Below are 26,549 nucleotides of genomic sequence, written 5' to 3'. Positions count from 1 at the left end.
TCGAGCTGCTGAGGTAAAAATTATATATCTGGTTTAATTTATTGCCCGTATAAGGTTTACACACTGTATACTACAAAAAAAAATAAGCACAACTCTAAAAATTTTAATTTACTGTTCCAAGTGTTCCAACAGTAATTGTTTACTGTGCGTTGTTGTAAATTAAAGCTTGATGTTATTCAACATCTGATGCCGTGCGGGTAAAACGAAAAATTTGAAAAACAGCCGACGGCGTTTCCGGATCCGCCGGAAGCAATCGCCATATTTTTAAGATATTTAGAAATAGGGGAAGTGGCAGGTCAAATTAGTTCTTTTTTTTTCAAAAAAAATATTTTTAATAAAATACATATTTTATTTTTATAATGGGTCTGATTTGATTGACTCTAACTACATTCATTAACTCTGTTTAACAAAAAATATATCATAGCAAATGTGCTTTGTTGGCGAACAGTTTTCATAATAATTGTGACTCAAAATGTTCGCATGTCATGAATTATGGATGGTATAGAAAGGATGCCAATCTCTTATGGCAGAATTGTTGCAAAAGTGACCGCTTTCAGCTTTAAATAATAGTTCCTAATCTCTCCGGTGGCGCTAGTTAGACTCTGGGACATGAGTATAACATGAACCATAAAAGGCAACAAATAACCCGACCAAATTACATAGGGTGTTTTTGGTAGTATTTTGGTGTATGGTGGCGCCGCCTAATTACTGTTTTTTGATGGACACTTTTCATACATAGAGATTTGGCTCCTTTATATAGTCTCCATGTCATGACTATTCGGTCGTCGAATAGCGGCCGAGAGAGGGGCCGAATATTCCGTATTCGCCCAAAACCACTAATTCGGGGCATTTCTAATTTAATTGTGAGAATATAATAGATTCGGAAGAAAAACACATTATGATTGTAAAATTACAAGTTTTTCGTAATTGATTGCATATAACATAATTAGTACCTATTAAATCACATTTAGAAACGGGTCTATCGCGAATTTATTTTGTTACCTTTATTTACCGACGTTCCGACACAGGTTTCACTGGTCGTGGTCGCGGCTAACTGACGTCCCAGCAAAATGTCAAAACAGAGATTTGTGTGACTACCCCACGAAAAGTGCATTTAAAGTCAGTTAGCCGCGACCACGACCAGTGAAACCTGTGTCGAAACGTCGGTAAATAAAGGTAACAAAATAAATTCGCGATAGACCCGTTTCTAAATGTGATTTAATATGTGTTTAAACCGCGAAAGTTTTAAATGTTATATAATAGTACCTGTCTTTCGATACAAATAGGAGCATAAAAATGATACCTACATTTCTAAATAAGATAATGTGCTAAACTTCCAATAAATGTGTCCAAACATTTTACGTGACAGCTACTCCATATTAAAATTACCTGTCATAAGGGACCATAATTCGACGCGAGAGATATCGATACGCTTCAATAATAAGATATTTTAAACACCTGTCACACTTTACCACTTGCTCCTGTCTCTACCTTAAGACAAAAAGCTGTAAAATCAATTTATCACAGTTTAGCACAATATGTCCATCCAATAAAACCTTAATCGCCATTTTCCTCCAATAACATCTTTATTAATAAAGATATATCCAACATCAATAATAAAATACTAAGAGCTAAGAAAAGACATATTAATTCCGTTCGGACACCCTCCAACCTCCATCTCTCTCGCACTTCAGTGAAGCTGTGTTAATCCGTCTCTCTCTAGCCCCTTGGCTTAAGTGTCGGCACAGATGTTGCCAGTTTTATTGAAAAAGTCGGCCATATTGCGAGTTTCTGTTAGTAAATTAAGATGTCGCTACTGTCGCTAGGGAGATGCCGTAATAGCGATAATGGTTAGTTCTGATATTAACTTTTGGTTTTTATTTGTGCACAGATAAGATATTAGTTATGGTCGGGCAGTTTAGTGCAATAATTAACGCTTATGTAATGTACGGTGTATGATATTAAGTTAATATAGTTGGTCAAACCAAATTGGCAGTAAATAAGAACAAAAAAAACTATACTCATCCTTTTCTTTTGGGTGCTAGTACTAGTGTAAGACAAAGATAGTATGTTTCTCTCTGCCTATATGTTTGAAATGAGACAGTCCTTTGACAAACTATATATGTTAGATTTCCAGTTGTGTTAAGTAATATGAGACTGATGATCTTTGTAAGCTCTTCCTTATATTATTATATGCTGCCTCAATATTGCCTTATTAACTCTGTATGTATGTCTGTCAGTTACCTCTTCACGCTTAAACCACTAAACTGAACTAAAACTGCGTACTGTCGCTCGTCGCGTTAAAGTTAATAGTGTGACTCACGACTGTTCAAATTAGAGCATTATATTACATTTATTAAAAAAAAATTGTTCGTGGCCTTTGCACTTGTAACCAAAAACTCAGGTCATATAAGTTTAATTCTAATAATTGTTTCCCTACAGACAATTTCATAAGAAACATCTTTCTGTAATGTTTTAAGAATACCCATTCGGGATTATGGGCGTGATCTCATTCAAAGCCACTCCTCACTCGACCCCCCTAGTGATGAGACCCTTATTCCCAGATTATCGGGAATATTCCTGCCTGGCAATATTCCCTAGAAAAACCAATGATGAATTTGAATATTGCTACGGGCCCTTAAAAAACATATAGGAGCGTTCTCGGAAAAATCACCTTTCAAATACAAAGCCCAAATATGCTAGTAGCGTTACACTACTCAACTAGGTATTTACCCTGTTATTTGGGCCCGAGTTTTATAAATAAATAAATAACTATTATAGGACATTATTACACAAATTAACCAAGTCCCACGGTATGCTCAATAAAGCTTGTATTGTGGGTACTTAGACAACGATATACATAATATACCTATAAAATACTTTGTTCGGTGTACTCCTCAATTAAGAGAATGAAGGAACTCCAGGATAGTATTACTAATCTTCTTTTTAATTAACTTAATAACTAATAGGTACAAGTAACGTATAACTCGATATATCTATATAAATATATTGATATGTGTAGCCGCTTCGGCTGTACGGTGCAGTCTAAATGTAGGTACTTACGCGGAACGGGGAGCCGTGACGTATGTATGTGACGTCATGTGTCGTCAACCGGTCTTCGCTGGTACTTATGTTGCGCCAACAACTTAAATACATAAAAAACACCCATGACACAGGAACAAATATCCGTGTTCAACACTGAATAAATGCCCTTACCAGGATTTGAACCCAGGACCATCGGCTTCACAGGCAGGGTCACTAGTCACTACCCACTAGGCCAGACAGGTCGTCAGATTTATCAGAATACCCTGCATCTTACTAGGCCAGGGGTCGACAACTTGAGAAAAAAAACCAACAGCATTAGAAATCACCAGTTTTAGGAAGCTCACTTGGGTCACTTGAAGAGCTGCAATTGTACCTTCAAAGAGCCGCATGTGGCTCGCGAAACGCGGTTTGCCGACCCCTGTACTAGGCTCTTGTACTCCCTAAGTTCTAGACTTAGCAGCGGGCCTCACCCTGAGTGCGATGTTTTGAAATGTATGAGCCCCGCTCCGTTTGCAAAGAATACTACTCACTACCAGCTACCACTACTACTTAGTATCAGGGCTAAACCAAATTAATGCGATCTGTTGCGTTTCGTGTGACAATTGTTTTCTCTGTACCTCTGTATTCGTGCTGTGGGACTTTTAAGCAAGATACTTTTATCATACCAATTTTGAACTCTGCACAACATGCAAAATATTTGGACGCTAGTTCCTCATTTCGTTTCCAGTACTATTTTCACAAGGGGGTGGTAAAAATTAAAATTAATGTTTTTTTTTATTAAGTCAGGATCAATCGAGTATTTTTCCGCAATTAACAATTAATCACCAAAATAACACTTCTGACATCTTAATCAACTAGTTTAGACGTAAATAGTAGTATTGTAGTAAAAATACTGGCACCATACCTAAATAATTAAAATGGGGCACATAATTAATGAAGAAGTTAAATTTGTCAATAACGGGGACATGTTAAGCTGGTTATATCCTCTTAGTGTGTCGTACCTCCAATGTCAGTTTTACGTGATATTTTTGGGACACTGTAGTCAGTATTAGGGAAAATTACCAGTCACGTACGTATATTCCCGCACGCGAATATTTCCTTATATTTCCCATCACTACCCATAACACGCCACCTGCATTCCACCATTCTCAAACTTCCCTTTTATTTCGCAAAAAGATTTCTCCAGAACGACGTTTCCACTCTTTACGATTGGGAAAAAAATCGTAATATAACCTACCAACTTACAACGAACACTCTTCAAATACTCCACAGACCTTATTACGAAAAACTTACTGCCGATTTTCCTTTATCTAAGCATTTGACAACTGTAACACAATCCAATATTACACCAAATCGAGACTTTACTTTAATCTTATTGCTTAAGATTTAAGGTCGCGTTTCGGAGTGAATATTTCTTCGGCAATAGAAAACCCAAAGACCGTTGGAATCGGCTTCGATATTTGAATATTATCGCAATATGGCGTCGATGACATGTTAATATGGCTCGGGATCCGATATGCATAATTTTATAGTGCCAGTACGATTTTTGATTTTCTCGTTCATTTCGGTATGTTGGTACGTGACTTGTTTTCGGTACGGAGTTTCGTACCGAGACAGTGTTTAGAATCTGTGGCAAGAATGGGAAATCGTGAAGTTGGCTTACTTTTTCAGTTTTTTAGGTGATAGTAAAAATAAATTAATCCTTTTGTATGTCTGTGAGAGTTCCCGGATAGACATTCCTTATTTAAAGTCTCCTCCACACTCGTGCGCGAATCGCGGCGCGAAGCCGCGATTGCGAGTGTGGAGTCTAGTTCGCTAATCAGCGAAATCGACTCCACACTCGCGTTCGCGGCTTCGCGCCGCGTAGTCTGGAGCGCGCTTAAGAGCACAGCATGAAACTTGCGACGGAAGATTTGGCGATCGCGCAGCTTTTAACGTTTTATTTACCTCAATATCTGAAGGTATACTTCTGATTAAAATATTGCTAGAAAAGTCCCTCGGTTATATCGTCAGTTACTGAATTAAGTAAGGTGTGTAAAGCGTTTAATACACCCACAACAACGAGCAACTACTACCAACCTAACCGAACAACAGAAATAAGCATGCGTTAATACGGCAGTAATCCGCAGGTGTACCAACCGATGGTTTAGCGACCGCAACGCGCGCTGAATTTAAACGAGCGGCCGTTTCAGAGGCTTAGCTAGGATTTGCTTCAGTCTGTAACCAATTATATAGAGCAGTCTGTGTGAGCAGCGATGTAAAGCAAAAAGGTTACTATGGACGGTATAGAAAGGAAGACAATCTCTTATGGCAGAACTATTGCAAAAGTGACCAGCTTTCAGCTGTAAATAATAGTTCCTAATCTCTCTGGTGGCGCTAGTTAGGCCCTGGGACATGAGTATAACATAAACCATATAAATCAACAAATTACCCGACCAAATTACGTAGGTTGTTTTTGGTAGTATTTCGGTGTATGGTGGCGCCGCCTAATTACTGTTTTTTGATGGACAATTTTCATACATAGATATTTGGCTCCTTTATATAGTCTCCATGAAGGTTACCTATGGTATTGGCAATAGGGGATATTACTGCAATGTTCTTCCACCAGAGTGCAGGACTAGTAAACCATAGAGTAACTTATACATACTGTACCTTTAACAGGTTTTTGACAAGTTTTTAGAGATAATAAAATATGACATTGATGCATCAAGGCGGTTTGCTTACAGAGGATCTACCGGGAAACGCGAATCCGAAAATTCGCTTCTTTTGGTTTTTGCAGTAGGCTATCAGATATCCACTGTTATTGGTGTGCTTGAGACGAATGCCCGTTGGCTATGTAAATGACAGCGGGAGTGTTCCAAATTCGAAATCTCAGGTCGAGTCCATTTGCCGTCGGGCGAGAGACGTGACCGTTTTTCTGGATAGGTCGTGAAATTCAGTTTATTTGCTAGGTCTTTATATTATAAATCTATTATTATAAAATATTTTTTGTCAGTGATTACCTATTCCTATTACTATTTTTGAATTAAAAAAGGGAAGGTCGTGACTTTTAGATGGATGAGGGATCGGTTTTTACCACAGAACTATAAGCATAAATTTTAGGTCTGTGGTTTTTACAACCGAAACGACTCACATCATGCACGGGGGCAGAAAGAGAGAACTAGACATTAGTAGTTCGCGAATGAAAGATTCAAATGAAGTACTTCACTTGATGTCACTCGTTCATTCACTACTTCAGTTCGAACTCATTTAGTTTTTTACTTCAGTTCAGTTTAAAAACCTTTTCGCCATCTAAACCTTCGATTCATAAATTATTTGAGTGATTCATATTGAATTAAATTATCTATCAAATTCTTCATTTAACTCAATTTCCTTGGCGCTCAATAATTTTAATAATGCTTGTTAGGAAAATAATACATAAAGAGGGTCCTACCCAGAGGTCCAGTGTAATTTGCCATGCAAGGCTTTATAATCTTAAATTCAAAACATAATATCGTCATTTTAATTATGGCCAGCGTAAAGTTTCTGACATTTACAGGCCCCACGCTGGATACTTAAATACAAGTATATTATCGCCCCATCGGCCGGTGAATTTCATAATTTAGAATTTAGCACAACACCCGTCTTGCCTGTCAGAGGCACTCCCCGCGCAATATATCAATTACTAAACAATAATCAACTGCTATTCGTAATTGTTTAAGAGGCCGGTGTCGATTTTAAGGATGACTCACGTTAGACCGGGCCGTGTCCGGGCCGGAGCTTCCGGCGCTTCGTTTTCTATGGAAAGCATCACGTGATCACCTGTCATGTCATAGAAAAGTAAGCGCTGGAAGCTCCAGCCCGGACACGGCCCGGTCTAACGTGAGTCATCCTTTAGTCGCAAAAATGTAAAATTGATAGATTTAGTCGGTGAAATTGTACACCTTTTGTTACCTAATTGAAATAACAAGCGCTGGTTTCTATTAGCACTAATTTGAAATCAACCTTATTGACAAGCGACAATGTGTTACCTTTTGGTTGAAAATGTCACATATTTTGTCATACAATTTTTTTATTTTTTTTTTCAATTTATTTATAGTAAAATATTTATTTAATTTGCACACTACATTAAAAATAAAATACAGAATTTGAGAAAAACTTAAAAAAATATATTTAGTTACATGTAAAAAATCCGCAACGCAGGCTTCGTCAGGTGGCTACAAATGCAAATTAGCAACATGCTTCGTACCAAAAATACCAATGATGATATCCGCAACAGGCTTCGTCACTTTTTTTTGTTTAAATAAAATAACCGTCACCGTTTGTCATACTCTATACACGTGCGGAAATGTCATTCTTCACTCGTGGCAAGATATCTCGGTACTCGTGATGTAATGACATACTTTCCGCACTAGCATCGAAATGATTGTCAACTTGAGCCACCATATCCTAATTACTCGCAGTTTACAGGCCACACCCTGCGCGCGGCGCCCCTTCGGACCGTTTTATAATTTAACTCAACACCCGTCTTGGCTGTCACTTGCACGCCCGCGTTATATATCGTACGCCTTTGTCGCATTAATCACCGCTATATGTTTTTGAACGGCGATCGCGATCCGATGGCGGTTAAGAAACGATTTGCCTGCTGTTCGTGCGCACGGTGTATACCGTATTGATTTAATTGTTGGTGTCTTACGATTCTATCATTTGTGTTCGGATTAATAAAGTTGGATATCAATCTAATCCATACTTCCATACTAATATTATAAATGCGAAAGTCTGTCTGTCTGTCTGTCTGTGTGTTCCCTCTTCACGCTTAAACCGCTGAACCGATTTAGATGAAATTTGGCATAGAGATAGGTTGAGTCCCTGAGAAGGACATAGGATAGTTTTTATCCCGAAAATCATCCCTTAAGAAAGTAAAAAGCGGGGTGGAATTGAGATAATTAACGAAGTGCCTGCTAATTTGTGTGCATAATATGCTCAAATTTAGATTGCTATGATATTCTCTCCAGGCGCTATTCTTACTCTAGCTGCGGTTATTAAGTCCACGCAGACGAAGTCGCGGGCAAAAGCTAGTTTCAAATAATATAGTTTCGCTCAAATGAATTGAATTGAATGATATTTTACAATTATTATAAACTAGCTTTTGCCCGCGTCTTCTTCTGCGTGGAGTTAGTAATTTGGGTAGCTTATTATTTATCCAATCTGCTTTTTATCGATTCCCCATACAAACTTCCATCCCCCTTTTCACCCCTCCTTTAGATGACTTCTAGGATAAAAACTACCCTATGTCCTTCCCCGGGACTCAAACTATCTCTATACCAAATTTTAACTAAATCCGTTCAGCGGTTTAAGCGTGAAGAGGTACAGACAGACAGACACACTTTCGCATTTATAATATTAAGTATGGATACGCCTCTAGGTTCTTCGTGGAAAAGCTTGAATTTTTGACAAGTCTCAAGTTTAGTGAAGAAAATATCTTGTACTCGGGCCGTGAGATCTCTGACATCATATGCCGATGCATCTCGCTAGTACTCGCTATGCAGTCGGTTCCCTAACATAAGTAGGTAACCACTTTTCTATACAATTAGTACGTTAAGTTGGGGCACAGACCGTACAGTCAGCATCAATAGTAGTTTTTTTTATTTATTGAATAAGGAAACAAATTACAGTTTGTTAGATTATCACAAGACCCATCGTAGGCAAAACCTTATGGAGGTTTGTGTGCCGATGGGGAGTTCGAGAATAACATAAAGAAAAACAATATTATATCCTATATTTTATCATAAGTATGATTCTTAGTATACATAGCTTGTGTCGTTAGTTTTTAATAAGATGAAACAACGCGCCAAAAGTATCTGGGCGTTTTCTAAAATAAATATTGAAAACCTGATTCTCACAGATCAGATCATTTTGGGTTCTTTCAACTCAGAATTACTATTCAATCCTGATAATAAAAGAAAATATCCCAAAAATTTGTATGAAAACTGTACTGATGACCGGGAGATGATGATGGTGGCCGGGTGGTCTAGTGGTCAGGATGTTATAGCCGCGTAACGTGGACTTGAACTTTTTCTTCCGTTTATAAGTTAACTGTACTTATTTTATTGCTTTATTTATTATTTATACTTATTTATTAGCCCACAAGACCCGGACCTAGGGGCCCAGGCAACCCCGCAATGGTTTTGAGATGAAGTGGGCCGGGGCCCGCCTATTCCAAGTGCCTAGGGGCCCTAGGTCGAAATGCGAGCTTACCAGAAAGCCAATAAAACCAAAAAGCTTTTCTCTAACGTTGACTCGTAGAAAATGCCTCATGACACTAAGTTCACCTTTTGTACATTCTGCATTAAGTTTCCTTTTAACCTTAAATGCATGATTTTTTTATTTTTGGTTGAAAAAAATGTTTTTAGAACTAAACTTAAGCTTTTTTCTGTTGAATCTGTGAGCTGTCCAATGCTTTGTATACATTTGGCAACAATATGCATTTAAGGGTTAAAAAAGTTTGAATAACTATATAAATAAAATATCATGGAGCCCCATAACAAATGTTACTTCACAAGTCGGATTTAAATAACCAAATCTACACCAAAAATCAATTGCGTGAAATCAAATCAAAAATTCGGCAATAAAATAAAGCGAACTTTTCTAATATAAAAACTCACTATTAAAAATCATAATTCCATCTTGCCGGCGCTCGGGGGCGTTACCCCGGAACTCTTAACGACTCCCCCTAATTGTTTTAAGCGTTTTATCCCCGGGGTGCAATTAATATATTCTTAAGAATTGAGAAGTCATGTGGGGAGCTATGGGAGCTATAGGGGACGGCGGTGTGATACGGTTTTGTAGGCATACGTCTTACGTTTAATAAATGTTTATTGTTATTCAAGTATGTTTGATTAGGTAAATAAAACATATTATAAAAAAAGATCACATGCATTAGGTAGTTTATTTGAAATTGACTGCTTTATGGTCTTATTTATATTTTATTATACAGAAAAAGGCGCGAATTTTTTTTTGTTTATGGGAGATCAACCTTTCGCGCTTATTTTTTTTAAATTGCCGCCTTATTCTACTGCAAAGTGGCTGTGCCAGAGTATATACGGGAATCTATAGTTTAGCAAGCCATTTCCGTCAGTAGCAAAAGGTGGGAAATTTAAAAAAAATGTCGCAAATGGTTGGCCTCCCATAGAAAATTCTGATTTCGCGCCTTTTTCTACTGACTAAGTGGGTTTGTCAGAGTATATTATACATGGATATCTACTATATATCTAAAACTTATTGGAATCTTACAAAAAATCTGTTTCACACACATTTAAAATATAAAAAAAAAAAAAAATCGGACTTTTTTTGTATAAAAAATAAAATATATGTGCAACTGTCCTTTTCATCACAGTAGGCGTGAACATACCATTTATTTCTGTCTATGTTAACAATCCCACAGTTAATAAAACATAATAAAATATTGCTAATATTATTTTAATATAATCCCTTAACAAAGTGGGGTAAGTAAAAAAGATAAAAACGGCATTGTGCCGGGATCAACATAACTCCCATTTTTAACATTATCTGTGGCCGGATTATCTATTGTTGTGGCCCTATTGTAAAAGAAGCAAGTAAGGATTTCGTGTTTTTGTTTTCTCAAGTGTTCGTTCTAATTGTGTGCGAATTTATTAAAAATCCACTTGGGTCTTTTGTGGTTCGATTTCGCGTGGTTTTTGTGATTCATAAGAGAAGCGTCTTATTAATTTTGCTATCAATTTTTTTTTGTGCTGTACTTAACTAATAAAATGCCAGCATCTTCGGCATTTAGTTGCAAGCGCCATTGTTAATTTATTTCTACATTTGATTCTTTATTGGATTTTAATGGTCCAACCTAACTCTGCGCCGACTTTGAAAGAAAAAAGTGTCATAAAAAACATCATGTTTTTTTTTAAATTTGGTGTTTGTCATTGCAAAGTCCGTTGCACTCTTACAATTCCTCAAAAATTAACATTAATAGGTATCACTTGTTTGACTTTCGTGACATTACATTACTGATATTCGTCGCCCTTATTGGAAAAATCTACAGTTAAGTTCAAAAAATCATAAGCAGAGTTAAACAAAGATTGAAACCATTTTGTCAAACTTCATTGAAAAACACCTCTAACTCCACAAGTACCAACTTAACGAACTCCCAATCCCAATAAACGGTCCCCCGAATCAATTACCTTCGCGCCCGGCGCGCAAAAATTGGCGCGAAACCAATAACGAACTTAATTATAACGCTAGTCTGTGGCGACATCGAGAGTAACTTTAACGAGCTAGTATTAGGCCTGACGGCTGAGCGAGTTTGAACTTTAATGTATTGACATAAGGTTGTTTTTGATTGTGGGATTATTTTAGATCGGAGATTACTGAAGCGATGTTCTTTTGATTCGCGTTGTGATAATTGAACTTAAATGGTATTTAATTTTAAATGAGGGTCATTACAAAAAATTGTTTTTTAATTAGATTTTGTAAGTTAAGCGAGAGTTTGCTATAATAATATAAAGGGCGTAAAGAGCTTTACACATCTTCTGGAATTTATGGTCTGAATTTTATTCTCACGAAATTAATGTAAACAAACAACTGTCACTGTCAAAGTGACACTTGCAGGCAAGTCAGGGGTTCTCAAAGTAAGGGCTCGTAGAAAGACATAAAATTAAATGTAGGTAAGAAATAAAAAAACACGGAGTTTTGCGGTAGCATACCTACATACTTACAAAAAACGATCAAATTGATTACCTCTACCATAGAGTAACTTATACTAGAGCGGTACTGTCATAGTAAATTTTGTAACCCCAGTAAATTCACTGCCATCTGTCGACACACTTTAAAACTAAAAATGAAGATTTATAAAAATACGATAAAATGTATTTAAATATAGATAAATTATTTTTTTTATTTGCATTAATTATTTTTATGATTTTGACCCATGTTCTTTCACTGATATGCGTTAAAATTGTTAAATAACAAACGAAACCGTCAACGCCATCTATACGACAGTAGGCCAAAACTAGTAGCGCCCTCTGAACGAGAATCAAATTTTCTTGATTTTCGATGCACGTTTTTTCCTTAGACTGTAATCATTTATTACGGAGTTATATCTATCTTTGCCTCTACCTTTTATAAAGACTGTTTTAATTAAAGCCATTAAAAGCGATTTCGGGAGCATGCTCGATCTCGAAAATTAGTGAAAAATTATGTTTAGTGGTCCGCAACTTGCGAGGTACGAGTACTAAACTAAACTAATTATAAAATGGATACCGTCAACCGGGGTGAATAGGGATGGCTGGGGTGAATAGGGACAAAACTTAAAATGTGATTTACCTGACAATTTCTTAAATACCCACACAAATTGTATCATTCGATTGAAAATAATAGTAAATTTAGTTTGATACTATTTGTGTGAGTATTTTTGATGATATTGTTAGGTAAATCGCATTTTATGTTTTGTCCCTATTCACCCCAGCCATCCTTATTCACCCCGGTTGACGGTATTGTTTAAATAGTTGGTCAAACCAAATTGTGAATAAATAAGAACAAAAAAAACTATACTCATCCTTTTCTTTTGGGTGCTAGTACTATTGTATATTTTGTATATGTATTGTATATTTTGGTGGAAAGAAACAAAAGACCTAAAAATAAAGTCACACACACGGCCACAGCACACGGCCACAGCACACGGCCACAGCACACGGCCCAAAACGAAGCTCGTATTAAATGAAAATGCAGATAATTCGAAGCTAATTCCAGCGGCCGTCGCGGTCGCGCGTGCCGCTGACATTATTATGTTTGTGCACTACATTATTTCATACAAACGAGAAGGACGCTAATTTTTACATTTTGGTCATTTTAATATAAAAAATACCGTAAAAAACACCTTGTGTAATTAATATACGACATCCCTTTGAAAATATTGATAGTGGCGTTATCATACATCGTCACCTAAAAGTCTTGTGAGCTTAAGTGTAAGGCCTGAGTGGACGCTCGAGTTCAGCGTGCAGCGGGGCGGGGCGTGTAGCGTGCATGTTAAACAAATGCAAACATATAGGAGCGGCCTTAGTGCACGCTGCTCAAATCACTTGTGAGCCCGACGCCACGCTGCACGCCCCGCCGAACGCTCCGCTTCGAGCGTCCACTCAGGCCTTACACTTAGACGAAAGTGGAGGACCCGTGCGAAATCGTCCTTTCATACAAACGTAGTTCTCATTTTCCTATCTGGATATTAACATTATTAAAAATACTTACACAATTTGTTGCATATCAACCACAGCTTTCGTTTAACGTTAACGTTTAACGTTCGTTTTTTTTAAATTTTTTGTTATTATAAGAGTTAGAAGCAATTACATATTTGTATGAAATCTGTTTTTCGGTTTACTAATGTCATAGAGTAACTTATACTAGAGCGGTACTGTCATAGTAAATTTTGTAACCCCAGTAAATTCACTGCCATCTGTCGACACACTTTTAAACTAAAAATAAATATTTATAAAAATACGTTAAAATGTATTTAAATATGGATAAATGTTTTTTTTATTTGCATTAATTATTTTTATATGATTTTGACCCATGTTCTTTCACTGGTATGCGTTAAAATTATAAATAACAAACGAAACAGTCAACGCCCTCTATACGAGTGTAGGCCAAAACTAGTGGCGCCATCTGATCGAGAATCAAATTTTCGTGATTTTCGAGGCACGTTTTTTCCTTAGACTGTATCCATCTATTACGGAGTTATATCTATCTTTGCTAATGTATTGCCAAAAATCGTTTCCCAAAGTATTACTTCCCAAACTATTTTATGCAAATTTTCATAATCCAACCTAACCTAACCCAACCTTGTACGTGACTTTCATTTCCCAACTATGGGGTTGCGAAATGAAATGGTTGCGAAATAAAAACTTGCTAAAATTTCATTTGGGAAATGAAACTGTTGCCATAAGTTTGTTGGGAAGTGAAATTTGGCGAAAAATATTTTGGCTAAACGGCGGTATCCCCTGTGTTTCGCATCTAATTTTTACAATCAAATCGAAAAATCGAAATTATCGTTTAATTTAAATAGTCACAATTATTTACCAAGAGCTCTCCGAGGGCTCTTAAGAGTTTGTTACACCTTCCTGAATTTTGTAACTGACCAGAAGGTCAGTTAGTCAAACTGACTGACTTGTGGGATGCCGTAATAAACAACAACCTCTTTAACCTTTTCGACGCCGTGTCAAACACAAAAGCAGTCATCCAGACGCAACGTCACCGAAGTGTCAAAACTGAAATTGAACTTTATGCATATGCATGCAGGTCTATGTTGCTCTGTGGTCTATGACCGATTAATCGGTCTTTGGCGTTGAACCTGCGGTGCGTATATATCGGTCATTGGCGCCCAAAAGGTTAAAATGGACTCTATATACCTAAACAGTTTTTTTTTCACAGACTACCGACAACCAATGATGACGCCGTGGCCCATCGCGAAGCCCATCGCCAGCCGACCCATCCCCGTCCAGCACCAGCACTTACAGCATCTCCTGGCGCACTGCCACCACCCCTACTTAGCTGGTGAGTGTACCATACAACAACAACAACAACAACACAACAACTGTTGTGGTGTACAACAGGCCACCAATGGTCTGGGATAAAAAAAAACTTACTTAAAGGTATGAAGCCCGCTCCAGACTACGCGGCGCGAAGCCGCGAACGCGAGTGTGGAGTCGATTTCGCTGATTAGCGAACTAGACTCCACACTCGCGTTCGCGGCTTCTCGCACGAGTGTGGAGGGGGCTGCCAATAGTGGCATAGCGTGAACTAATCTAGCCGTGGGCGGAATCGCATGGGATGCCCTTTTCTTTCACTGTGCCTAAAGGGGCCTCGCGCTAGGCCCCGCTTGGGGCGCGAGGCCGTGGGCGACGGCCCACGATTTGGCCTCCGGCATGTTGCGGATATTCAGTGGTACTAATTTATGTTACCTACTGGCAAGGAGACTTTGCCAGACGTTGAAACTGTTGAAAGTCATCGAATGTCATTGATGTATACACGTGACAGGCTACGCCTAGTGTAGGAACCGGTGCAACCTTCATTGTAAATGCATAAATGTACATAATTGTCCCTTAGTTTTAAGACCAGTCAATTTTTGTTTCTGCCTATATCTTTGTGTGAGTGTAAAAATAACAGATGGACAAAAACAGCAACAAATTGGAATCCAAAGATTGGTAAGAGAAAAAAAGGCAAACCAAAAACAAGATGGGAAAAAGACCTAATAGAAACATATAGACAGACAAAAATGGAAAAAAAATGTTGGACAAATACTTAAATATAATAGAAAAAGGCGATTCGGAAGAGGCCTAGGTCAAAAAGACCTTACGAATATGCATATGGAAGAAACATACAATAAATATTAATAATTGTTACATAAAATGTCAACAGTTCGTATAATAAAGGCTTTAATAATAATAATAATAAATCTTTGTGTACAGTAAATGATTTTTACTTTTACTTTACTTTATTTTAAAGAAGACGAAAATATTTCACAATTTTAAACGATTTAACTACAAAAATGCCAAAAAAAATTGACAGAAATTCAATAAAGACAATAAAATCATTCACCTCAACTCTGTTGCCGATACCTGACATACATAGACAAGCGGAAGTATGTCACACAAGACTGTCAGGATGTCTCAAAATGTCATAACGACAACCTTAAAAAAATCAAAATAAATACAATTATAACACAAATAAACGCATGTTTTTTACACCAAGATCAACACAACAAAAAAGGTAATAACTTTTATTGATCTGCCAATATTTTTATTGCACTACAATACAATGCTAGGTTATAAACACGCTTGCGTTTGCAAAAAACGCCTATTGAAAAGGGCCGTTGTCCATTTTGCCTCCATTACATGTTATTGGATTAACATAAAAAGTAATCTGTGGTTTATGGCAACAAAAAAACTCCGTTCATGGAGCTACTCATGGAGACTATATAAAGGAGCCAAATCTCTATGTATGAAAAGTGTCCATCAAAAAACAGTAATTAGGCGGCGCCACCATACACCGAAATACTACCAAAAACAACCTACGTAATTTGGTCGGGTTATTTGTTGCCTTATATGGTTCATGTTATACTCATGTCCCAGAGCCTAACTAGCGCCACCGGAGAGATTAGGAACTATTATTTAAAGCTGAAAGCGGTCACTTTTGCAACAATTCTGCCATAAGAGATTGGCATCCTTTCTATACCATCCATAGAGCTACTTACACACCAATTGTCAAGTTTTTAAGAGTTTTTCGGTTGAAATCCAAAAAAAGAGATTTTATTTTGCGTAAGTTATAAATGTAAAGATTATTTAATTTCTTTCATCTAATATTTATATCTCTGATATTATGTTGATATTACTGCCAATATGGCACAGTAAAACAAAGCTATCTACACCTGATGAGTTTTGAGTATCTCGCTACGCTTAAGATTCTAAATTATATTCTGTACTATTAAACACTATTAATCTTATATTAGCATTCGCAGCAAAATTCACTTATGTTCTTATAAATATCAAAGGTGGTTTTAATGTTATAATTGTAGCAAATGTGGTCTCAATGAAAAAAAAAGTGTGCCATATTTTCAGTTTACTGGCTCAGTAACTGATAATGTATTATAATTGAAATAAACGTAATGAACTCAAATTGTATATTTAAACACAACTTTATAACCCCCAGATGCCAATGTTTACTTTAAAGATAAACTAAACGTATGTTTATGTATCAAATTGGGCAAATAATGCCCTTTTGTTGCGCCAACAATGGCGAATAGAAAAGAATTGCTTTTTTAAACCGCTACGAGGTGGTCTTTTTAAATGTATCGCAAAAAGAGGGTTTAATGCTATCTGTCTGTTAACTTGTGGGCCTTATAATGGCAATTGCGTATATCCGAAATAAAATGATTTGCTAAAATTACTGTTACTGTTACTTACTGATATTTAAAATTCTTCATACATTTTAATAATAATAATACTTGTTTCTGTACCTAATTAAGACATACCACATTCATGGAAAGATTTACCAGACTGCAATGACAATGTATGAGTGTCAAGTTTCTTTAAAATAGTTACTTCAGTTAGCTGTAATATACACTATGTTTATCTGTTGCAGTGAGACCGTCGCAGGCGCACACGCAAGTGTTTCCGCTGCCCGGCGCCTTTCCCTGGGCACACAGTTCGAGAGGTAGGAAAATACTGCTTTAAGTTCATAAACTGAAATAGATTTCCTATACAAAAAAAAGTGACCAAGCCCTCCAGTCGCAGAGGCTAGATTCGACCCGGCTTTTGCTTGCACAAGATAGATAGATAGAAATAAAACTTTATTCTTCTCATCATTACATGGCTCTAATTAATGGCCGACATTACTATTATAAAACATAATTTTAAATTTAAAAGACATTACAAACATGCAAAAATAATTGTAACAAAACATGCATTGTCTTAAATACCTAACGAGTACAAAAAATAACACAATATGAAAATGAGTCGAGCCATGTGATGGTGCGAAGAATAGGCACAAATAACACCCTCGACCTTAAGGCTACCACGTCATATATCGTCACACGGCTAGTGGTTCAGGGCGTTAACCGCGCAAGCCAGCCGTCTCTGGAGCCTTATGAACCGATTTTGCATGTACAACCAGCCTTAAAGTTTATAGTCTATGATGGTTCATTATTTTTTGTATGTGGGTATTTTTGCACTTTGTAGATTTTCCTCAGTCACCCGTTGACCACGAACGCTGTAATGCATTCGAAACGTCGGGATGTATTATAAATTCAATATACGCGATATAATCCGTTTTCATAGTTTTATTTCACACTTTGATAGTCATGTTTAAAAAAAAAAACACATGCAATCGAATTTAGTTAAGTTTAGCTAAGTTAGTTAAGTTAAAACACATGCATTTTACCTTCTTCGTATTCTAAATGAAAAGTAAAGTGTTTAACTTGGGTGAAAGGCATCATTTCAGCCTCGGACTGTTGGCCCTCTCGCTGCGTTCGAGCGCCAAACTACCTCGGCAGACATGAGTGCTTTCCCTTGGTTAACAATCTACTTTATTAACTACCAGGTAAACCTCGGCGGGGCATGATGCGGCGCGCCGTGTTCTCGGACCTGCAGCGCAAGGGGCTGGAGAAGCGGTTTCAGGTTCAGAAGTACATCTCCAAGCCAGACAGGAAGAAGCTGGCTGAGAAGCTGGGACTCAAGGATAGCCAGGTCAGCGCACATTTTGCTATTTAAAAATACTTATTTGCTATAGAAAAATCAATCGGGTCAAAAACATTTTTTAAATGTATGCGTATTTCCTGTGGATAGCATAAAATACATACATACATATAATCACGCCTATTTCCCGGAGGGGTGGGCAGAGACCACGGATTTCCACTTGCTACGATCCTGACATACCTCTTTCGCTTCCTTCACTTTCATAACATTACTCATACACGCTCGCCGGTTTAGGGTGCTCTTGACCTTTCTTCAGGATTTCCCCGATCTGATCAGAGAAAGTCCGCCGAGGTCTGCCCCTTCCAACTCCTATTTCTACCTCTCCCTTATACACTCTCTTTGTTAGCCTTCTCTCATTCATTCATCATAAAATAAACGGACTTTAAGGCGTTATTTACTATTAATTTATCCTTATAACGTCTGCTAAGGTCGCAAACCTCTTATCTCCTTTGGAAGAGACGTAAACATACGCAACTTTCGGAACAAATCAAATTATTTTATTAAGTATTTTAATTTGTGTTTTTTTTAAGTAATCATACTCCTCTAAATATAAATTATAAACTGAAATAGATGTGACGTATACTTAAAAGATATTGGACTTTAAGAGTTCGTAGTTTTATTGCTGATATACTACTATCTAGCTATATTATTGCTACTAGCTAGATTCCATGAACATGGTTTGATACAATGAAAATTTTATTATTCTTCTGTTATTTTCTTTCTTTCTTTTATCATACCTATAGCTTAATCACATAGGCCAAAAGCAACATTTTATTCACTTTTAAGTCTTTAATATTAAATGTGACGTTTTCAACCAAAAGGTACCACATTGTCGCTTGTCGATAAGGTTGATTTCTAATTGAAGCTATATGGAAATAGCGCCTTATTGACAACCGACAATAAGTACCCTTTTGATTGAAAATGACACAAATACTGACTTGACTGAATAAAAAGTACCACACTGAAAACTCAATTGCTTTTAACACCCCAAAAACGCCTCTGAAAAGGCTCAATAATCCTTAATCAAACCTGCATCTAAATATCGCTTTTCCTCGTAATTGTTTTAAACCTTTCTCCCCTCCCCTAGCGTGTAAGTGACAGCCCCCCAGAGGGAAGCTTTTTTGTAACACCCGGACCCCTATGGGGTGAGTTTCAGGGAATAACTGTATTTTTTGAAATCTGAAGCGTTTTGACGGCGTTAACTCGGTTGGTGTTTTAGTAATTGTTGGAATTTTAGGTATTGTATTTTAATCTTTAGATTTATACGAGAAATTCTTGTATAGGTATACACGGTGGCTTTAAAATAAGTGCATTTCTGTTACCAGGGAGGTTTTGGGATTATATTGAGCAACTTTTATTATGGGACCAACCCCGAAATCGCGAAAAAAAATTCGGCTGTATCAAACATTTTGGCCGGTATAAAAATACCAGCCTATGGGAGGGTTAAATTATTTTTTTCGCGATTTCGTGGTTGGTCCCATAGTAAAAGTTGCACAGTATAATCCCAAAACCTCTCTGGTACCGGGAATGCACATATTTTATAGCCAACCTGTATATAGTTATATATTTCGGGGATCTCGGAAACGGCTCTAACGATTTCGATGAAATTTGCTATAGGTACCTATGGGGGTTTTCGGGGGCGAAAAGCTAGCTAGGATCTAGGTATCTGGGAAAACGCGCATTTTTGAGTTTATATATACAAATTTTCCGAGCAAATCTCGGGCTCCCAGATAATTAGTGTAATGCTAAATGTTATAGTTATTAAATGCAGGTAATTTTTAGAAGTATTTTCAATTTAATTTATAAGGTGTTAAAAAGTTATACGTATTATACTTTTATGTAAGATTTTTTCTGTACCTATTTTTAAACAATACTAAGGAGGTACTACCCTCTAAATGATATCCAAAAATCTTATTTTATCAGAAAAGGCGTGTTTAGAGTTTAGATAATTTTGAATACTTTGTCAGCGTAGGCTTCTACGGGTGACTAATTATAGTTGAACATTTTTAGGGTTCCGTACCCAAAGGGTAAAAACGGGACTCCGCTGTCCGTCTGTCCGTCTGTCTGTCACCAGGCTGTATCTCATGAACCGTGATAGCTAGACAGTTGAAATTTTCACAGATGATGTATTTCTGTTGCCGCTATAACAACAAATACTAAAAACAGACTACGCACGACTCGCACTTGGCCGGTTTTTTATTTACAAATAATTTGTTTGATATGCTACGCCCGTAGACCCGCTACGACGTAGCGACGTAGAGGTTAACACATTCACTACCAACGTTTTTGTAGCGCCACGCTCGTAGCCGATCCCAGCATTTTCCCGCTTTGTAAAGGCAAGCGACTACGAACAGACTGACCTATGTAACTCCGTATAAGATTAATACAGTCAAAGGAAACAACGAGCCTCGGAAATCAAGAAAATTTCATTCTCGCATAGATGGCGCTACCACCTTTGGCCTATTCTTGGCTAGATGGCGTTGAAGACCCCGTTAATAATTACATGCCTCTATTCGTTATGCCGTCAAAATCATATTTTATTTTATTTTGATAGGTACAATAACATAATGCAGGCAAACAACATTGTAAAATATTTCTTACATAAGCAACTTACACATTACTTACATTACAATTACAATTGTACACAACATTATCGTGGAATAATTATTAAGCTAAATACTAATTTTGACTATGAAATCTTCTGTTATTAAAGTTCATAGTAAAAACACAATAAATTATTAGCACGGTAAGATAATAAGTATTTACTTACAAATTTTGAGACAGCAAAACATTTTTGAACTTAGGTAAAGAAAACTCAAAATATCAAAATCAATATCTAAGTTATTATAATATTATTATTATCTAAGTTATTATTATTATATAAGTTATTATACAGCGAGGAAATGCTGCCAGCATCTACGGCATTGCATTTCGCTTGCATTTTAAGAATTTATAACAAATAAATTTGTATTAATTATATCTGCCGTCAGAATCATACGCACCATGTCGGCACCATCGGCACCATGCCGCGTGCCGCAGAGGAATAGTTTTTAGTTATTTATTTTAAGTTTAGTTTTATTCATTTTTAGTTTTAGTTTTTTAAGTTTTATAAGTTAGTTGTTTATTAATTATATTTATTAAGTTATTATATAAACGACACATTCTAAAGACGGGCGCATTATTGGATACATTGTTATTAGGAACCGTAGGCAAGGCAAACAATTCGAGGTTCCGTGTTCCCTGGCTCTAATGGAAACATAACCCATGAGATATACTAACATTATCATAATAAACTTGTTTATATGACAATATCTTTATAATAAAATCGAAATTACGTGTTCTATCATGTGGCATCTTATTAAAAGTAAGCCAAATTAAAAAAAAAATTAAAAGAAACTTTTCCTCTTCCTCGTATCAATTAAAAAAAAACAAAAGACGGATTGTTTAACTTGTTTATTTCCGCCCTTTGCCGCTTTTCACTTTTCATTACCGGTTTAAAATTCGTTGGATATTTTTATAGACACGCTTCTAGCTGAGCAGTCCTAGCTCCTAGTACGATATTGAATTGTTTACTGTATTTAGCACAAAAATAATGTATTGCATGTTTGATAAATTAAAAATATTAACGATCTTCAATTTGGCTTAAATATAATTGCTAACTAAAAATTATTAGGTATAGGTAGTAGTAATGCACCGTAACAAAATGAGTTCGTCTTAAAACCTTATAATAAAAAAACACATTAAGGTATATTTACCATTACGTTTTCAAATAAATTATACCAACCAATAAACTGAACCTACTTAATCCTATTTAAACTGAGCCATCTTAAATCTTATATTGAGCATCGCAAAACGCGACCAAATAAAATCGTATCGTATCGGTATTGCAAACGAAATACTCCATTCTTTATACACAAACCAAGCATTAACAAAATCTGGCGGCAAATCGGGAAAATCACCCGCCAAAAGCACTCTCAACATAATAAAAAAAAACTCGCTAACACTGACATAACAATAAAATATACAAACGTTCTTAAGACAAAAATACGCCTTTACCCTCTACGAAAGAGAACAACTTATACAAGTATCCTAAGTTAGAACGAGACCGCTATAACGTTAGAACGACGTCTTATACCCCGTTTCTATTGGCCGATTTGTATCGAATAAAAGTGTTCCCGCTTTTCTATTGGAGCGCGCGCGTTTGAGTTTTTTTTTTCATGGCTGCGTTCAGTTTTTTTTATGATTCCTGATGGTTATGGAGCGATCGTAAGCAGGTTTTCGGTTTATTGAATGTTTTCGAGTTATTAAGTTGCCTTTCTGATTCGTTTGAAATTAGGGTATGTTTTAGATTAAGTTAGTGGTTAGGGCGATAGCAGCAGACTACATGTTATTGAAATGTTAGTATGTATATTTTATTGAAATACAAGGGTAGTACCTACTGCTTAGTCAAATCAGTTTCTTTTTTCGAACTGTCAAAACGATTAGCCACCATGGAATCTTGAAAACCGGCCAAGTGCGAGTCAGACTCGCGCACGAAGGGTTCCGTACCATTACGCTCAACGGCAACAAAATCAAGTTTGTTGTATGGGAGCCCCACTTAAATATTTATTTTATTCTGTTTTTAGTATTTGTTATAGCGGCAACAGAAATACATCATCTGTGAAAATTTCAGCTGTCTAGTTCACGGTTCATGAGATACAGCCTGGTGACAGACGGACAGACATACAGACAGACAGCGGAATCTTAGTAATGGGGTACCGTTTTTACCCTTTGGGTACGGAACCCTAAAAAATAGAACAATGACGTCACGGTCAAGTTACCTACTCTTAATAGTTCTTTCGGATTTATTAAATAGAAATTGTGTCTGAAAATTGCTGCGGTCTAGGTGTTTCTAATATTTTTCTGGCGCTTTATTTCGTGCATGGTGTGAAATAATTTATTTTTCATCACACTTGCTCGAAAAAGATCTTATTTCATGCAGGTATGAAGGACAAAGGCCTATATTGTTCCCGCGTCAGTTATGGATTGTGAAAAAAAAATAGTACATTGTGCAACATGGGGCGTAAGTTAAATATTGCAAAAGAGAGTATAGTTAAATCGTGACGGCTTGCCGGAGCGATTTATAGACTCGAGTTTGCAATATTATTACGCCCCGAGTTACACACAATGTTTTTCATCACACTTGCGATACAAAAATGAAGTATAGACAAAAAACTGTTAATTATAATACTAGAGAATTCATAACTCCCTAGGGAAAACGCTTTTCCTATAGTTCCCGCTAAGCGAGCGAGTGTGATGAAAAAGCTCACTCGTAGGTCTTCTGTAAACAAACCGCCTTCACGCATCAATGTCATATTTTATTATCTGTGAAAAACTTGTCAAAAAACAGTTGGCACAGTATTTTTTTTTTATTTTTTTTTAAAAGGCACACTAAACAGACAACATTCAACATAGTTACAAAGAGTACATGAGTGGTAGGTATTGCATAAGAATGCATCCAAAGCAAGCATGCACAGCAAGAAAGAAATATAAGGAGCAAAAACTATCCTAAAACTATAAAAAAGTATCCTAAAACTACTCAAAATTATACTAAATTACAAATTACAACACTTCGCAAATACTTAATAATTACATGTCAAATTGCGTACTATTATTGAGAAGTGTGATGATGGCCGAGAACCCTAAGAACCTGCCTCCTAAATACTGCCTGCCGTGAGTCGAAAATGTCAATATCTTTGTGTTTAAATACCAATTCATTATACTGACGACACATTCTGACGATTGGATTGTAAAAAGAGGTATTATGTATAAGTTACTCTATGGTTAACGATAGGTGCTAGTGCTGCACTCTGGCGGCAGAACATTGCAGTAATACCCCTTATTGTCGATATTATAACCCTTAATTGTTATAACATAGGTATTATTATAACCGCGAACACGCGAGTGAACCTCTAACAAACCTATTAATTAAGACTATAAGCGACGAATTGCGCTATACACGATCAAAATGGGGTAAGATACTGACATACAGCGTGTTTTCATTGGAATACTCGTAGAAAGTAGAATAGAATAGAATAGAATAGAATAGAAGATGCTTTATTCAAAAACGCTTAATTTAAACTTAACTAATGACGCTAACATAGATTGAAAATAATATTTTGACCACATTTTAAACACAAATAAAAATATAGTACCTAAAGAATTCAATCCAATAGAATAAATATGCAAATATTAGGGGAGAGTGTTATACAAATACAATACAATACAATACAATATATGTATAATCATTTATTAATAAAATTACAATTTTACACGTTATAGTAATAACATTACAATACTATTCTAGATTACATTCTGTTTTTTTATACATACATTAAATGATTAAAATTACAATGCATTAAGCTTAGAATAAATTTAAAAGTGGAAAAATTACTGCCTTGGGTGAGATTTGAACTCACGGCCTCTAGATAGATACTCCAGCGCTCTGCCAACTGAGCCACCAAGACCTCATCCATAGTCAGCAATTTTCCCACTATATGGGTCTAGGTATTTTTCCACTTTTAAATTTATTCTAAGCTTAATAGCATCGATCGCAGACGTTTCTGCTTGTTAAAAATTAATTTACAATGCATTATTATAAATTCGGTATAATCATATCTATCAATCTAACCATACCGCTTTACAAAATAATCTCGGCCAGCCGGGCTAACACATGATTGGCGCGAGAGTATCTCGCCGCGACATAGACTACCCGTCCCCCTTTAATTCATACAGTTAGTAAAAGACGGGTAGTCTATCTCGCGGCAAGATACTGTCGCGTCAATCATGTGCTCGGCCTAAAAACCGGCCAAGTACGAGTCGTACTCACGCACCGAGGGTTCCGTACTTTTTAGTATTTGTTGTTATAGCGGCAACAGAAATACAACATCTGTGAAAATTTCAACTATCACGGTTCATGAGATACAGCCTGGTGACAGACAGACGGACAGACGGACAGACGGACAGCGGAGTCTTAGTAATAGGGTCCCGTTTTTACCCTTTGGGTACGGAACCCTAAAAACTATAGTAGATTAGCCAATCGAATTGTTATTACTAAGGTAAGGTGGGGTAAGACTATCACCGGGGTAAGACTATCACTTGTATGGAATCCTCATACTGTTTGTCTTGCCCCGAACAACACAAACTATGTTAGTATTAGCCCACCTTACCTTATCAAGGATATAACAACAGCTTAGTTTAAAAAGGTATTTATAGATTTGATTTAACACAAAAAAATACAATACTTAATAAATACCTAAGAACTAAAAATAATCTATAAAAAAACCTTAACTATAAATAAAAGTAAAGTAACCTATAAAAACTACTCAAGTAACCCACCCCGCATCGTTCCCGACGCAAAGGTGCCCATCACGCTCGCTGCGTTTCCGCGTTGAACCGCAATTGACAACGTCTGCGCCAGGAACGACCCGTTAGTTTAAAATGCACCAGTTATCACGCGGAAGTTATCGGAGTTCAACAGAAACACGGTGTATAAAGATACGGCGTTCTGTCTTCAAGAATAATCTTAATTGGTTGGCAAATTAATCGGTACTTCAAAGAGACAAAGAGATAAGACGGAGCTTGTGTGTTCAAGTTTAATGCTCCTCATGAAACCCTGGTTTGCTCGTGCTTTACAAAATGTGTACGCAAAAGCAGTGAAAATTTAAATTAACGTACGTGTAGAATCCGCTTATAATGACATCGAACGGAAGTGGCAAACACGTCATACTAAGCGGATGCCATATTATATATATAATTGAATTTAATGATGTGTTTAATTGAATAATTTAATCCTCATATTTTATTGAATTTTAATGTTATATTTAAAAATATTATGAATAAATGTCTATGTCATATATAAACCATAGTCTATTAACTTCTTATTTTTTTCAAATTAATCTGAAATTCCTTTGTGAGAGATGAGTTTTCTTAACATTGTACCAATTATCAACTTGTCACCGAGAACTAAAACAATTTAAACGCCACGCACGCATCAAACATCCTCGCAGATGTGGGGACCGCCACGAATACCAGCGAATGTGTCAGTACGGCTACCAGCCTGTTTGGCCATAGAGTAACTTATACTAGAGCGGTACTGTCATAGTAAATTTTGTAACCCCAGTAAATTCACTGCCATCTGTCGACACACTTTAAAACTAAAAATGAAGATTTATAAAAATAGGATAGAATGTATTTAAATATAGATAAATGATT

General features: G+C 36.5%; 1 protein-coding gene across 1 annotated transcript in view; it reads left to right on the top strand.

Moving 5' to 3' along the window:
• LOC134753476 (homeobox protein DBX1) overlaps positions 1-26,549 on the top strand; it is a 54,322-nt gene that overhangs the window by 4,428 nt on the left and 23,345 nt on the right. The window contains exons 2-4 of the mRNA XM_063689352.1: positions 14,476-14,598; positions 17,185-17,256; positions 18,142-18,287. Coding sequence (XP_063545422.1) covers positions 14,476-14,598; positions 17,185-17,256; positions 18,142-18,287 — 341 coding nt within the window. The remainder of the gene's footprint in view (positions 1-14,475; positions 14,599-17,184; positions 17,257-18,141; positions 18,288-26,549) is intronic.

The sequence above is a fragment of the Cydia strobilella genome, chromosome 27 (genome assembly GCF_947568885.1).
Source record: "Cydia strobilella chromosome 27, ilCydStro3.1, whole genome shotgun sequence".
NCBI lineage: Eukaryota > Metazoa > Arthropoda > Insecta > Lepidoptera > Tortricidae > Cydia > Cydia strobilella.
This window is presented reverse-complemented; position numbering and strand designations above follow the sequence as displayed.